General features: G+C 38.7%; 1 protein-coding gene across 1 annotated transcript in view; it reads right to left on the reverse strand.

Annotated features, from left to right (window-relative positions):
* The window catches only part of Wdr64 (WD repeat domain 64), a 131,758-nt gene that overhangs the window by 68,962 nt on the left and 49,518 nt on the right, over nt 1–13,278 (reverse strand). The window contains exons 9-10 of the mRNA XM_020174737.2: nt 12,096–12,175; nt 6,187–6,326 (exon numbers count right to left, since the gene is read on the reverse strand). Coding sequence (XP_020030326.2) covers nt 6,187–6,326; nt 12,096–12,175 — 220 coding nt within the window. The remainder of the gene's footprint in view (nt 1–6,186; nt 6,327–12,095; nt 12,176–13,278) is intronic.

Here is a 13,278-nt window from a genome sequence, read left to right on the forward strand (position 1 = left end):
GGCAGGCAAGCCACAGCCCCAAATAGTCATTCATAGAACTGTCTCCAGACTCTTTTTTTTTTCTCTCTCCCTACCTTTGATGAGACAACAACTGAACTACATCTGCATGCTGAAAAACTTACTGAAACTGTATTGCATTTGAACTTGGGACACTTTGTGGGTTTTTTTGTTTTGTTTTGTTTTGTTTTATTTTGATTTTTCCAGTCTTTTTCCCCTTTGATGAGACAACCACAGAACTACTTCTGAGGCACCATCTCCAGGATTGGAGGCTGAGGGATGAACACCAAAATTATTAAGCCTGAAACTTTATTGCATTTGAACTTGGAGATTTCTTTTTATATATATTTTTTTTTCATTTATTTATTTTTTACTTTTATTTTTATTTATTTATTTATTTTTATTTTCAATCCTCTCTCTGTCTCTCTAATGCCCGTTCAGCTTCACATTTTATGAAGCCAGTATTACACTTATCCCAAAGCCAGGCAAAAACACCTCCAAAAAGGAGAACTATAGGCCAATCTCCTTAATGAACATTGATGCAAAAATCCTCAACAAAATAATGGCAAACCGAATTCAACAACACATCAAAAAGATTATTCACCATGACCAAGTAGGCTTCATCCCAGGGATGCAGGGGTGGTTCAACATACAAAAATCAATAAATGTAATAAACCACATTAACAGAAGCAAAGACAAAAACCACTTGATTATCTCAATAGATGCAGAAAAAGCCTTTGATAAGATCCAACACCATTTCATGATAAAAGCTCTAAGAAAACTAGGAATAGAAGGAAAGTACCTCAACATTATAAAAGCTATATATGACAAACCTACAGCCAGCATTATACTTAATGGAGAAAAACTGAAACCATTCCCTCTAAAATCAGGAACTAGACAAGGATGCCCACTATCTCCACTCCTATTCGACATAGTACTGGAGTTTCTAGCCAGAGCAATTAGGCAAGAAGAAGGAATAAAGGAATACAAATAGGTAAAGAAACTGTCAAAATATCCCTATTTGCAGATGACATGATCCTATACGTTAAAAACCCAAAAAACTCTACTCAAAAGCTCCTAGACAACATCAATAGCTATAGCAAGGTAGCAAGATATAAAATCAACATAGAAAAATCGTTAGCATTTCTATACACTAATAATGAACAAACTGAAAAAGAATATATGAAAACAATTCCATTTACAATAGCCTCAAAAAAAATCAAATACCAAGGTATAAACCTAACAAAGGATATGAATGACCTCTATAAGGAAAACTATAAACTCCTAAAGAAAGAGATTGAGGAAGACTATAGAAAGTGGAGAGATCTCCCATGCTCATGGATTGGTAGAATCAACATAGTAAAAATGTCGGTACTCCCAAAAGTAATCTACATGTTTAGTGCAATTCCCATCAAAATTCCAATGACATTCATTAAAGAGATTGAAAAATCTACTGTTAAATTTATATGGAAACACAAGAGGCCACGAATAGCCAAGGCAATACTCAGTCAAAAGAACAATGCTGGAGTTATCACGATACCTGACTTCAAACTATATTACAAAGCAATAACGATAAAAACAGCATGGTACTGGCACAAAAACAGACATGAAGACCAATGGAACAGAATAGAGGACCCAGATATGAAGCCACACAACTATAAGCAACTTATCTTTGACAAAGGAGCTAAAAACATATGATGGAGAAAAGACAGCCTCTTCAACAGAAACTACTGGGAAAACTGGTTAGCAGTCTGCAAAAAACTGAAACTAGATCCATGTATATCACCCTATACCAATATTAACTCAAAATGGATCAAGGATCTTAATATCAGACCCCAAACTCTAAAGTTGATACAGGAAAGAGTAGGAAACACTCTGGAATTAGTAGGTATAGGTAAGAACTTTCTCAATGAAACCCCAGCAGCACAGCAACTAAGAGATAGCATAGATAAATGAGACTTCATAAAACTAAAAAGCTTCTGCTCAACAAAAGAAATGGTCTCTCAACTGAAGAGAACACCCACAGAGTGGGAAAAAGTATTTACCAGCTACACATCAGACAAAAGACTGATAACCAGAATATATAGGGAACTTAAAAAACTAAATTCTCCCAACACTAATGAACCAATAAAGAAATGTGCAAGTGAACTAAACAGAATTTTCTCAAAAGAAGAAATTCAAATGGCCAAAAAACACATGAAAAAATGCTCACCATCTCTAGCAATAAAGGAAATGCAAATTAAAACCACACTAAGATTCCACCTCACCCTTGTTAGAATAGCCATCATTAGTAACACCACCACCAATAGGTGTTGGCAAGGATTCGGGGAAAAAGGAACCCTCTTACGCTGTTGGTGGGAATGTAGACTAGTACAACCACTCTGGAAAAAAATTTGGAGGCTACTTAAAAAGCTAAATATTGATCTACCATTTGATCCAGCAATACCACTCTTGAGGATATACCCAAAAGACTGTGACACAGGTTACTCCAGAGGCACCTGCACACCATGATTATTGCAGCACTATTCACAATAGCCAAGTTATGGAAACAGCCAAGATGCCCACTACTGATGAATGGATCAAGAAAATGTGGTATCTATACACAATGGAATTTTATGCAGCCATGAAGAAGAACAAAATGTTATCATTCGCTGGTAAATGGATGGAATTGGAGAACATCATTCTGAGTGAGGTTAGCCTGGCCCAAAAGACCAAAAATCATATGTTCTCCCTCATATGTGGACATCAGATCAAGGGCAAACACAACAAGGGGATTGAACTTTGATCACAAGATAAAAGTGAGTGCACACAAGGGAGATATGAGGATAGGTAAGACACCTAAAAAATTAGCTAGCATTTGTTGCCCTCAATGCAGAGAAACTAAAAGCAGATACCTTAAAAGCAACTGAGGCCAATAGGAGAGAAGGACCAGGAACTAGAGAAAAGGTTAGATCAAAAAGAATTAACCTAGAAGGTAACACACATGCACAGGAAATCAATGTGAGTCAACTCCCTGTATAGCTATCCTTATCTCAACTAGCAAAAACCCTTGGTCCTTCCTATTATTGCTTATACTCTCTCTACAACAAAATTAGAGATAAGGGAAAAATAGTTTCTGCCTGGTAGTGAGGAGGTAAGGGGGAGAGGGAGAGGGAGGGGACGGAGTGGGTGGTAAGGGAGAGGGTGGGGGCAGGGGGGAGAAAAAAAATTAAAAAATAAACATTTAAGAGATTGGAAAGTCTCCCCCAACTCCTGAGCATGAATGGCTTCACCTTTTTCTATAAACAGATATTATCTTTCTTTGAATTTTCTAGAAGGGCTATAGTTCTCAACTCATAGCATTTTCCTTTTACTATCTCAAAACCTTCACTACCCTTGTAACACCATTTTTTTTAAGTTTAGTGTTTCTTTATTACAAAAGTAATCACTAGTAAGAAAGAAAAAAAGCAAAAAAAAATTAATTCAGGGTAGGTAAGGGAGGGGGCGGGGGGAAGGGGGGAGAAATGACCCAAACATTGTATGTACATATGAATAAAAGAAAAAAATAATCCATCCACAACCTTGTCAACCAAGTAATCATTAAAACATCTTACTACTAATTATGATAATATAAGATGTGCAATTGTATATTTTGAACTGCGTAATTATATACTCTTTCATCACATTGCACACATAATATTGTTTAGATATTTTCATGTCAGTATGATCTATGTGTTAAGTACGATATTTCCACCATATAAAAGGAGATGTCATAACTTATAAAATTGAAGACTTTTTTCTGAATTTTTACTGGTTACCTCTTTTCAGCAGCAATATTGAAGTATCGTCTACCTGCCATAAAATTCACCTACTTTATAAGATTCTATCAGTTTTAGTAAATTTACAGATGTACAAACTTTGTCACAGTCCTGTTTTAGATGGTTTCCAGAAAATTCTAGATCTTTAAAAAGAGAATAAATTATTTCTTATCGAGATCCCTTAAGTAACTTTTACAATTGCCTGCAGGTGTGAAAAGCAGGCACCTTGTATGTACAAAGCTGACTTTGGGTGTGCACAGCATCCTACATAAGCCTATTTTATCCACTGTGGAGGTGGTTAATGTGGCAGTCCCCTGACCCACCTCTCGCTTTCCTCAGTTCCTGTACCCACAGTCACCTGAGGTCTGAAAGTATTAAATGGAAAATCCTCAAAATGAGCAATTCAGAAGTTTTAAATTGTGCACCATTCTGAGAAGCCTGAGGAAGTCTCCTACCATCCTTCTCTGTCTGGCCTGGAATGTGAATTGTCCCTTTTTCCAATCTATCCACATTGTACACTATTAGTCACTTAGTAACCATCTTGGCTATCAGAGTGACTGTCACAGTCTTTCAGTGCTATGTTCAAATAACCCTTATTTTACTTACTAATGGCTCCATAGTGCAAGAGTAGTAATGCTGGCAATTTTATTACAGTGCAGTGTTACAATTATTCTATTTTATTCTCAGTTATTGTTATTACTCTCCTCTTGTGCCAAATTTATTCATTAAATTCTATCCTAGGTATACATGTATAGGAAAAAAATAGCATATATAAAGTTCAGTATAATCCATGGCTTCAGGAAACAAATGATAACAATAACAACTAAAGGAAAACCAGAAGTCAGAAAAAAGATTTCATAGGAAAAGAAAATCTATCTTTACATTTGCAGAAATTTTAAAGAACATGAATTAAAATTGCACAATATGAAGGTGATGAACTGACTACATATTTTTGTGTACAGTGAATCAGTTTTTTGCCATACACTGAGCAAACCATCCTCTGCTCATAGATTTTAAATGCTACTTTTATTATATACAAAATTGTCACAAACATATTCACTAATTCCTGCATTCTCTCTTTTGTTTATAGGTGTGGCTATTCCTGCTTGCACATCTGCTGCTCTGTTTAATTTATTGTGGCTTTATACTATATTATTTTAATATCTGATTAAGTATCATGTAATAATTATATCTTCCAAAGTTTCTAAGAGATTCTTGTATGCAGTGTTTTTATATTAACTTTAAACTTAGCAAAGCAATACTTAAGTAATTTTAAAGAGCATTCCTGTATAGATTAATTTAAAGGAAATTATTTTTATGTTGTTTGGTTTTTGTTTTTGAGACCAGCTCTTTTTTTTTCTTTTTTTTTTTTATTGTTTTATTATTCATATGTGCATACAAGGCTTGGGTCATTTCTCAAGAGATCAGCTCTTGTGTTATATCCCAGGCAGGTCTGGAACTCAAAATCCTTCTGCCTCAGCCTCCCACATGGGTTAGGGTGTGCATGCCACAGAGACTGCACTGCAGCCTCCCTGTGCAGGACACAAATGTCTCTCTGCTCAGCTCTTAAGTAAAAGCCTGTCAGTGAGGCTTCCTGCTGTCTTAATGTTAATAGTGAGTGTTCGGTTTTCGGATCATTCCTAGGCAATTGTATTTTTGGTCTTGTGAATGTTATCCCTAAGACTATGCTTTCCTAACTAGTTATTGTTCTTGAAGAGCAATTTATATACTTTTGTAAATTGCTTTTATAAGCAGTCACCTGATTAAACTTATCCTTTGTAAATAGTTTAAACTGATCTTACTGAACTTTTCAAGCAATCACATTATTTGAAAGTACAATTCAGTCTCCTCATTTCTAATAAATCCATTTTTTGTGGTTACATTATATTGGTCAGAACATTTAAAACACTGTTCCATAACAATGGCAATATCAGAAACCCTTTTTCTGTAACAATAGCGTTCTGTCTACAATGGGCAGCCACTTGTGTCTTACTACTGAGGAAAATGCAGGATTTCTTCCCATTATCCTATCCTTGTCTTCAAACACTTTCTTTTTTTTTTTTTAATTCTAGTTTTAAAATTTTTTTTCCTAGTAAACTAGTTTTTTTTTATTATGATATTATTGTACTGGGGGTACATCATGATATTTTAAAAGTTCTTACAGCATATAGTTGAGTTCACCCCTCCACTTCCATTTTCATACATGAGTACATAGTATTTCCACTAGGGTCACCCTCCTCCGCCCTAAACGCACTTTCTCCAGGCAGTCAACAGGAAGAGCCAGGGCTCATCGTTGCCTTCTCCACACTGACCATTTCTCAGTGGCTTGTGCCTTCCAGTAGGCGATTTTCAGGAAAGGCTGCTTGCTTCGGTTGTGCTCTCTTCTCATTACCTTTGCGGAGGAAAGGCTGACGACGTGCTGGTCTTTCTCATTGGTGACGATCTCGGTGATACTGAACATGTGTCCCACCAGCTTCCCCACCGGCTTGGTGCTGATGTTGGGGTGCCAGAGCCGGAGCACTTTATCATCGCCTAGAAAGGGCAACAGTGAAAGATGCGTTTTCTCAAGTGCAGGTTGTACTCTGATCTTGCTTCTAATAGGAAACCTCAGCGGTTTCTCCCAGGACGCCGCTGGGGACCAGCCTTGTGTGCGTCTGCTGCCTCTTGTCCAGGCTGTTTTCTGATCTTTGTGTTTACATATACAAATATGAGTTCTCGTAAGTATTTTATGACTACTTTCTTGATCCAATACTTTCCTACTTTGTCATGCAGCAATACATCATTGGTATTTACAAAGATTATTTCAGGCAGCTGCTCTTTTGTTTTTATATACTTAGATTATGCAAACATTATAATAATAAAAGAAATCAAGGGACGAAGAATCCTGGACAGAATCTCCACCATTAGAACAGATCAACTTTATAAATTTTTTTCATCTTTGCTTCTAGCACATATAATTTGTACATAATTACTATCATAACACAGATACTATATTTTAATTGTTAAAATTGTCTGAGTACATAGAAAAGATTGAAACAGTACAAAGAGCATAACTTCCATTTTTAAAAAATCTTTCCCCCCCAATCCCTAGTTCCCTTCCCTGTACCAAATACTGTTAACTTTTTAAATATAAATTACATATTTTATATCAACTATTTTTTTTTGAGACAAGGTCCCACTGGGTTGCCCAGTCTGACCCCAAATTCCTTGCTTGAGAGCTCTTCCTGCTTCACACCCTGATAGCTGGTGGGTGTGCTCCCCCATTCCTGGCTCCCACTCACATATCTTATGTTTGTGGAAGATCATGGGCCCATGTGCTCATCCTATCACTTTAGATGTGATTGAACAGCTTCTTTATCCTTTTTAAATACATTTTTATTCTCCTTCTTTATTTTGGAGACAGGGTCTCCCTATGTAGCCCAGATTGGCCTTGAACTCACAATCCCATCTTTCAAGTGCTAGGATTATAGGTGTGAGCAACCAAACACGACTATTTTTATTCTTAATTGACATATAGCAGTTGTACATTGTAACATTTCAGTACATATGGAGAAAATGTGTAATAATCAGATCAGGTTAAATGGCATATCTTTCACCTCAGACGTATATTTCTTTGTGCTTTCTTTGGGAGCACTCAAAATCTCTGCTAGCTATTTTGAAATATTCAATTAATTGTCAACCATAGTTACACTACTGTGCTACAGAACACTGGGAGGTACTCTTCCTGTGCAACAGCATGTCTGTAGCCATTAAGCATCAATTTTTGTTTTCTATAGTGCTGGGTACAGGGTCCCACGCATGGCTCTACCACTTGAGGTATGCCCTTAACCAAAGCATCTTTTCTTTACCTTTCCCTCTCCACACCCTTCCCAGGCTCTGGTAACCACCGTTCTGCTCACTGCTTCCTTGAGATCAACTTTATGGCTCATACATATGAGTGAGAACATGTGTATTTGTCTTTCTGCGTCTGACAAATTTCAGTTAACAAATGTCCTCTTGTTCCACCCGTGCTATTGCAAATGATAGAATTTCATTCTTTTTTTATGACTGAATAACTTCCATTGCTATTTCTCAATTTCCATCTATTGATAGATTGCTGTCAATTCTAGTTTCTTTATTCAGCAATACTGTAATAAGTAGTTACTTAATTTGTGTGATCTTTTCCTTCATTCAGATTAAGTACTGAGGACAAGTTCCCATGAGTAGGATCATTCCATTAAAGGCTATAAACATTTGGAGTAGCGAATCCCAAGGCTTCTAGTTTCATTAGTCTGATCTGCACATGAATGTTACCATGATTTAAAATACTTGCTATTTTAATAGGCATAAACTGATACTTCACTTTTGTGTTCATTTAATTTTATAACAGATAGTGCTGTTGAGTATTTTCTCCCATGCATTGCTACTAATTTTATCTCCTTCTGCAAATTGTTTGGCTACATCCTTTTCCAGTGATTGATTGGATTTAATGACATGAAAAATAAAACTGAATCAGAAATTTATCATCACTTGTGCACACACACGTACATAAGCATGCACTTTCACACACACATGTGTATCTACTTTTATAACAAGCCCATGTCCCCTTCCTGGATACACAACTCATCTGTATTTCCCAGGCTTCCTGTAGCACATGAGGTTACGTTATGTGTTGAAGCCCTCATCCTCAATGCCATGAGGCCTTTGGGAGACGGTTAGGTTTAAATGGGGTCACGAGGATGGGGTCCTCATGATGGCATTGATATTCTTAAAGAAGAGGGTTTGTTGCCCCTCTCCCTACCATGTGAGGACACAGCAAGAAGGAGGCCATCTGTAAGTCAGGAGAGCCCTCACTAGCCATGCTGACACCTTGATGGTGGACTTTAAGCCTCCGAAACTGTGAGAAAATGAATTTCTGTTAAGCTATCTCATCTATGGTATTTTGTTATGGTAGCTCGAGCTTATTAAAATAGCAACCAAAATATTTTAAGGACTATGGTAGATGAGTGAATAGGATATTTCTTAAATTTAAGCCTTCATGCTGTCTTTAACAGCAATAACAAAACTTCTTGAGAACTTACTGTGCACTTGGTATTTTACTGGATGTTAAGGGTACAAAGAAATTATACACATTGTCCCTGCCCAAACTCTACTTTTTGAGATGGCCCAAACATAGTATTTTAGACTTAACTCCAACATTTCTCTTCCAGGGCCCTCCCAGCTTCTCCAGTGCGTTCAGTTCTGTTTTCTTCTGCAGCACCGGTCCTATTCATCTGTGGTTATCTGTTTACGTGTCTGTCTATTGTTTAGCTGTGAGCCTTGTGTTTCTTATTTGTGGCAATGCTTCACAAGTCGTAAATGCACAATTCATGTTCATCGGAAAATACTTGGACTATGTCTATTTTGATTTGAAATCTGGCTCTATCACCTTTTTTTTAATGGAATGAATTTATATGTATTTATTTATTAGGTGGTGCTGGGGTTTGAAATCAGGGCCTCGTACTTGCTAGGCAGGTGCTCTACCACTTGAGCCGCTCCGCCAGCCCTGGCTCTGTCACTTAGGCGCTCTTAACCTTGAGTATGCTGCCCCATCTCCCTGTGTCTGATTATCTATATGGTGGGAATCGATGGAGTTGTGTCATGGTTTTATTATTGGAATAAACGGGATCATGCATGGATAGCTGAACAGCTTCTGGACTGTAAGCTGAGTGTTTTTATTGCAACTAGTTATTGTTGTTATTCCAGGTTCCTGCCTTCTACAATGTAGTCTACAAAATGTTTGGGGGAGGGGGAGACAAACTTTTACACAGATACATGAAGCATAATATTCCCTGCTTTTGAGTATTTATAATCCAAGGATAGCAATTGGGCACAAATGAAATATATAGAAAGAAAGTATATATTCACAGAAAGTATCAAATCTGAAGATAGGACTTTGTTATAATAATGTATGATGGTTTACAAGGGGTTAATTCCCTGTTTCTTTGTTATTTTTCATCAGTTTTCTTTATCTTTTTTTTACTTAAGCCAGGATTTAGATAAAGCCACTCAGGATTTAGATCACACTTTCTTTTAGCAAGGTCTTAGCTAGTCACTTCATCTCAGCACATCACTTTTGGTGAAATGAGCCAGACCAGTTCACAGAAGAAAGCAGGGGACCTAGCATCCCAATGCTCCAGATCACCATAGTCCAGGAAGAGCACAGGTCGGGGGCAAAGAAGGACTCACCCTCAGATCTGCCACTGACTCCCACGACTGGAGGCAAATTGCTTTCAAGACATGGCTGCTTCCCATCTGTAAAATTACGAACTGCAGTGCTTCCAGCTGTGAGGTGTCACGGTGTGCTCTGGAGGCAAGCTTCCTTTCTTATGTAATGAGAAGATCTGAGGTTCCCGTTTCCTGCTTCCAACGGGACAACTCACCATGCAGTATCCTGCATGCTCTGCTTTGCAGGAGCACTGCCACAGTCACTTTACTTGGCATTGTTCAGAACCTGGGCCTCAGCCCCACAGCTTGCTTGAGATAATGCTGGCCAGGACCTCCCCTGAAATGGGCACCGTCCCTCCTGGAGGGTGAGGTGAGGCTATCCCCAGGAGAAAATCAACAACTGTGTATCACAGGAGTAAGGCTTCCACCTGACACTTGTCCAGGCCTCCTGAACTAAGGGCTGCGCCCACATGCACCATGGAGAACACTCAGCCTTCTCCTGTCTCCTACCAACTTGTCCAGCTCTGTGGATGCCATGGATGTTAGCAGAATCGTCACGCTCTGTGCATGGTGGCTTTTTAAAACCAGAATGAGCAAAAAGGCAAGGGATACTCAGTTCTCTGTGCCTATAGGATTCATTTGTACTACTTTGTGTTATATCTTTCCATGGATTTGTCTTATTTGGACCGCTAGATTTTGAATTCTTGAAGGTTAGGAATACATCCTGATGCAGCTAAGGTTTATACAGTCTAATCCACAGCAGTTGTATAAAAAGCATTTGTTGAATAAAACATGGAAAAACTGTATGCAAAGCCCCAAATTATCTTGGAGATAGATTATTGTTTATATACACTAAACTTCCCATATGAGGATCTCTCTCTCTCTCTCTCCCCTCTCTCTCGTGGTTTTGGGGGTTGAATTCAGGGCCTCATGCTTGCTAAGCAAGGGTTCTGCCACTTTTAGCTTTTCTGCCAGCCCTTTGATTGGCACTGGTTGTTTTGGGGATCAGGTCTCCCCTTAAGCCTGGGCTAGCCTGAACTTCCATCCTCCTGATCTCTGCCTCCCAAGTAGCTAGGATTACAGGCAAGCCACCAAGCCTGGCTTAATTCTTTAATTATTAATTAAAATAATCAGAGATATGCTATTTTGTAAAAAGTTCTTGATGGTCCGCAAGTAGTGCTCAGGAAATGTTCAGAGTTGTTTTTTCTTTTTTGGTAAGTACCTGTGTTGTGTAGTGTTGGGTTGGGTTTCCTGGCAGGAGCTTCTGCTTCTTCAAGCCCATCAAGTGTCCTGCACACTTCACACCCAGCTTTCATGGCACATTTGAGTCACCGGGTGGCACACACTGTACATTAGTGATGTGCTGAGCTGAGTCACTAATGAACAAGACCATTGTCCTGGGGAAAGGTGTTTTCGGTTACTGAGAATTTGCGTTTTCTGCTAATAGATGCTCCATAGCTGTGACAATTCAACAAAATACACATGGTGAAAAGAATTAGTTGCCTGTCAGTCACATTGCTACATGTTTCATTGTCTTCATGAGAGCTAGGAAACCAATAATTAATAAGTTTTTAAAGCTGTGGATAAGAATTTTTCCCCTCCTCCAGCAGGTGAGCAGGCTTCCTGTCTTCCACTTTATTCACTCCTTAGAAGCTGTATTCAAGGTTCTGTCCCTGATCCTCTTCTCTGTCAACTCTAAAACACTGACTATGGGTCCTTTTGGTCATGGACTCATTTTGAGAGTTTAATAAAATTTTACTTTCTCTCCAGAACAAAATACACATAAGCACACAAGGGTCATTCTTGTGTCCTTATGGAGCTCCAGGACTCCTTCAGAATCTAGGACTTATGCTCTCACACATTCAGAAACCTCTAACGGAAAACAACAATAAAGCAAATTATAACAAAATGCAGGAATTTTGTTTCTTTCACATATTCTTGGGCTGAGGAAGGCTTTTTTAAGTGTCACATGAAATCCTGAAGCCATGATGAAAGGAAAGGGCAGATTGGATTTTATACACATTTTTAAATTCCACAAAATATTATTCGTCATAAAATACAAGAACACTGTCTACAAAGCAGAAAGCCTCTCTGTACCGTGCACTGTCCTCCTACCTCCAGTGACAATGACATTCGCCTTTGTACAGTAGCAAAAAGTGTTTGCTCCTCGTGGCATGGCAAACTCTCGGACAGGCCTGGGAGACAAAAATTAGATGTGAAAGGCGTAAGCTTTTCTTTACAAAGCTAATTCTGACTTACAAATAGATTGCATTGAACAGGCACATCTGTAAATCATCTGTCCACAGACAACCTTCTAAGGAAGCACTGAGTTCTCATGTTCTACGACTTGCACCAACGGCCCTCAGAGGCACGTGGTGAAGGTTCAGTCCTAGCCGTGGCACCCTTAGAAGCCAGCAGAACCCTTAGAGGTGATGACTAGTGGGAAGCTTTCTAGCATCAGCACTGGCCCTTGTAGGTGAGTGGCACCCAGCGCCTTCCTCTTCCTCTCTTGATTCCTGGCTGCCATTCTATGAAGAGTTTGGTCAGCCACGTTCTCCTGTAATGTGCCACCACAGGCACAAAAGCAATGGAGCCAACTGGCCATGGACTGACACCTCCATAATTGTGAGGTAAAAGAAACCTTCATTTTTAAGGTGATTTCTCTCAGATATTCATTGTGATATTGGAAAGCTAACTAGCCCATTTAAAAGTATAAAAACCTGTGGCAGCTGGCATGGCTCAAGTGGTAGGGCAATTGCTCTGAGTTCAAACCATAGTTCCACACACAAAAAAGTATAAAAACTAGCGTGTACAGTGGCTGATGCCAATAATCCCAACTATACAAGGTAAACAATCCCTATACCCTGGAGGCATAGATCAAGAGGATCATGGTTCAAGGCCAGCATGGGCAAAAAGTTACTAAGACCCTATCGCAACAATAAGCCAGGTATGGTGCTTCATTTCTGTAATTCCAGCTACATGGGAGGAATATGTAGGAGGATCATGGTTTGAGGAAGCCTGGGCAAAGAGCCCAAGACCCCATCTGAAAAATAGTTGAAGCAAAAAGGATTGAGGCCATGGCTCAAGTGGTAGAACACTTGCATAGCAAGGTCAAGATTTGAGTTCAAATGCCAGTACCAGAAAAAATTAATAAAAGTGTAAAAACTATTTTTAGTTTGTTGATATTATAAAAACTGGTGGCCAATTGGATTTATCCCTTATCACCCCACACCCATTGTTTTCTTTTCCCTCTCCCCCCACCAAGACAGAGTCTCACTATGTAGCTCAGGCTAGTCTC

Source organism: Castor canadensis, chromosome 11, assembly GCF_047511655.1.
Source record: "Castor canadensis chromosome 11, mCasCan1.hap1v2, whole genome shotgun sequence".
NCBI classification, from domain to species: Eukaryota; Metazoa; Chordata; class Mammalia; order Rodentia; family Castoridae; genus Castor; species Castor canadensis.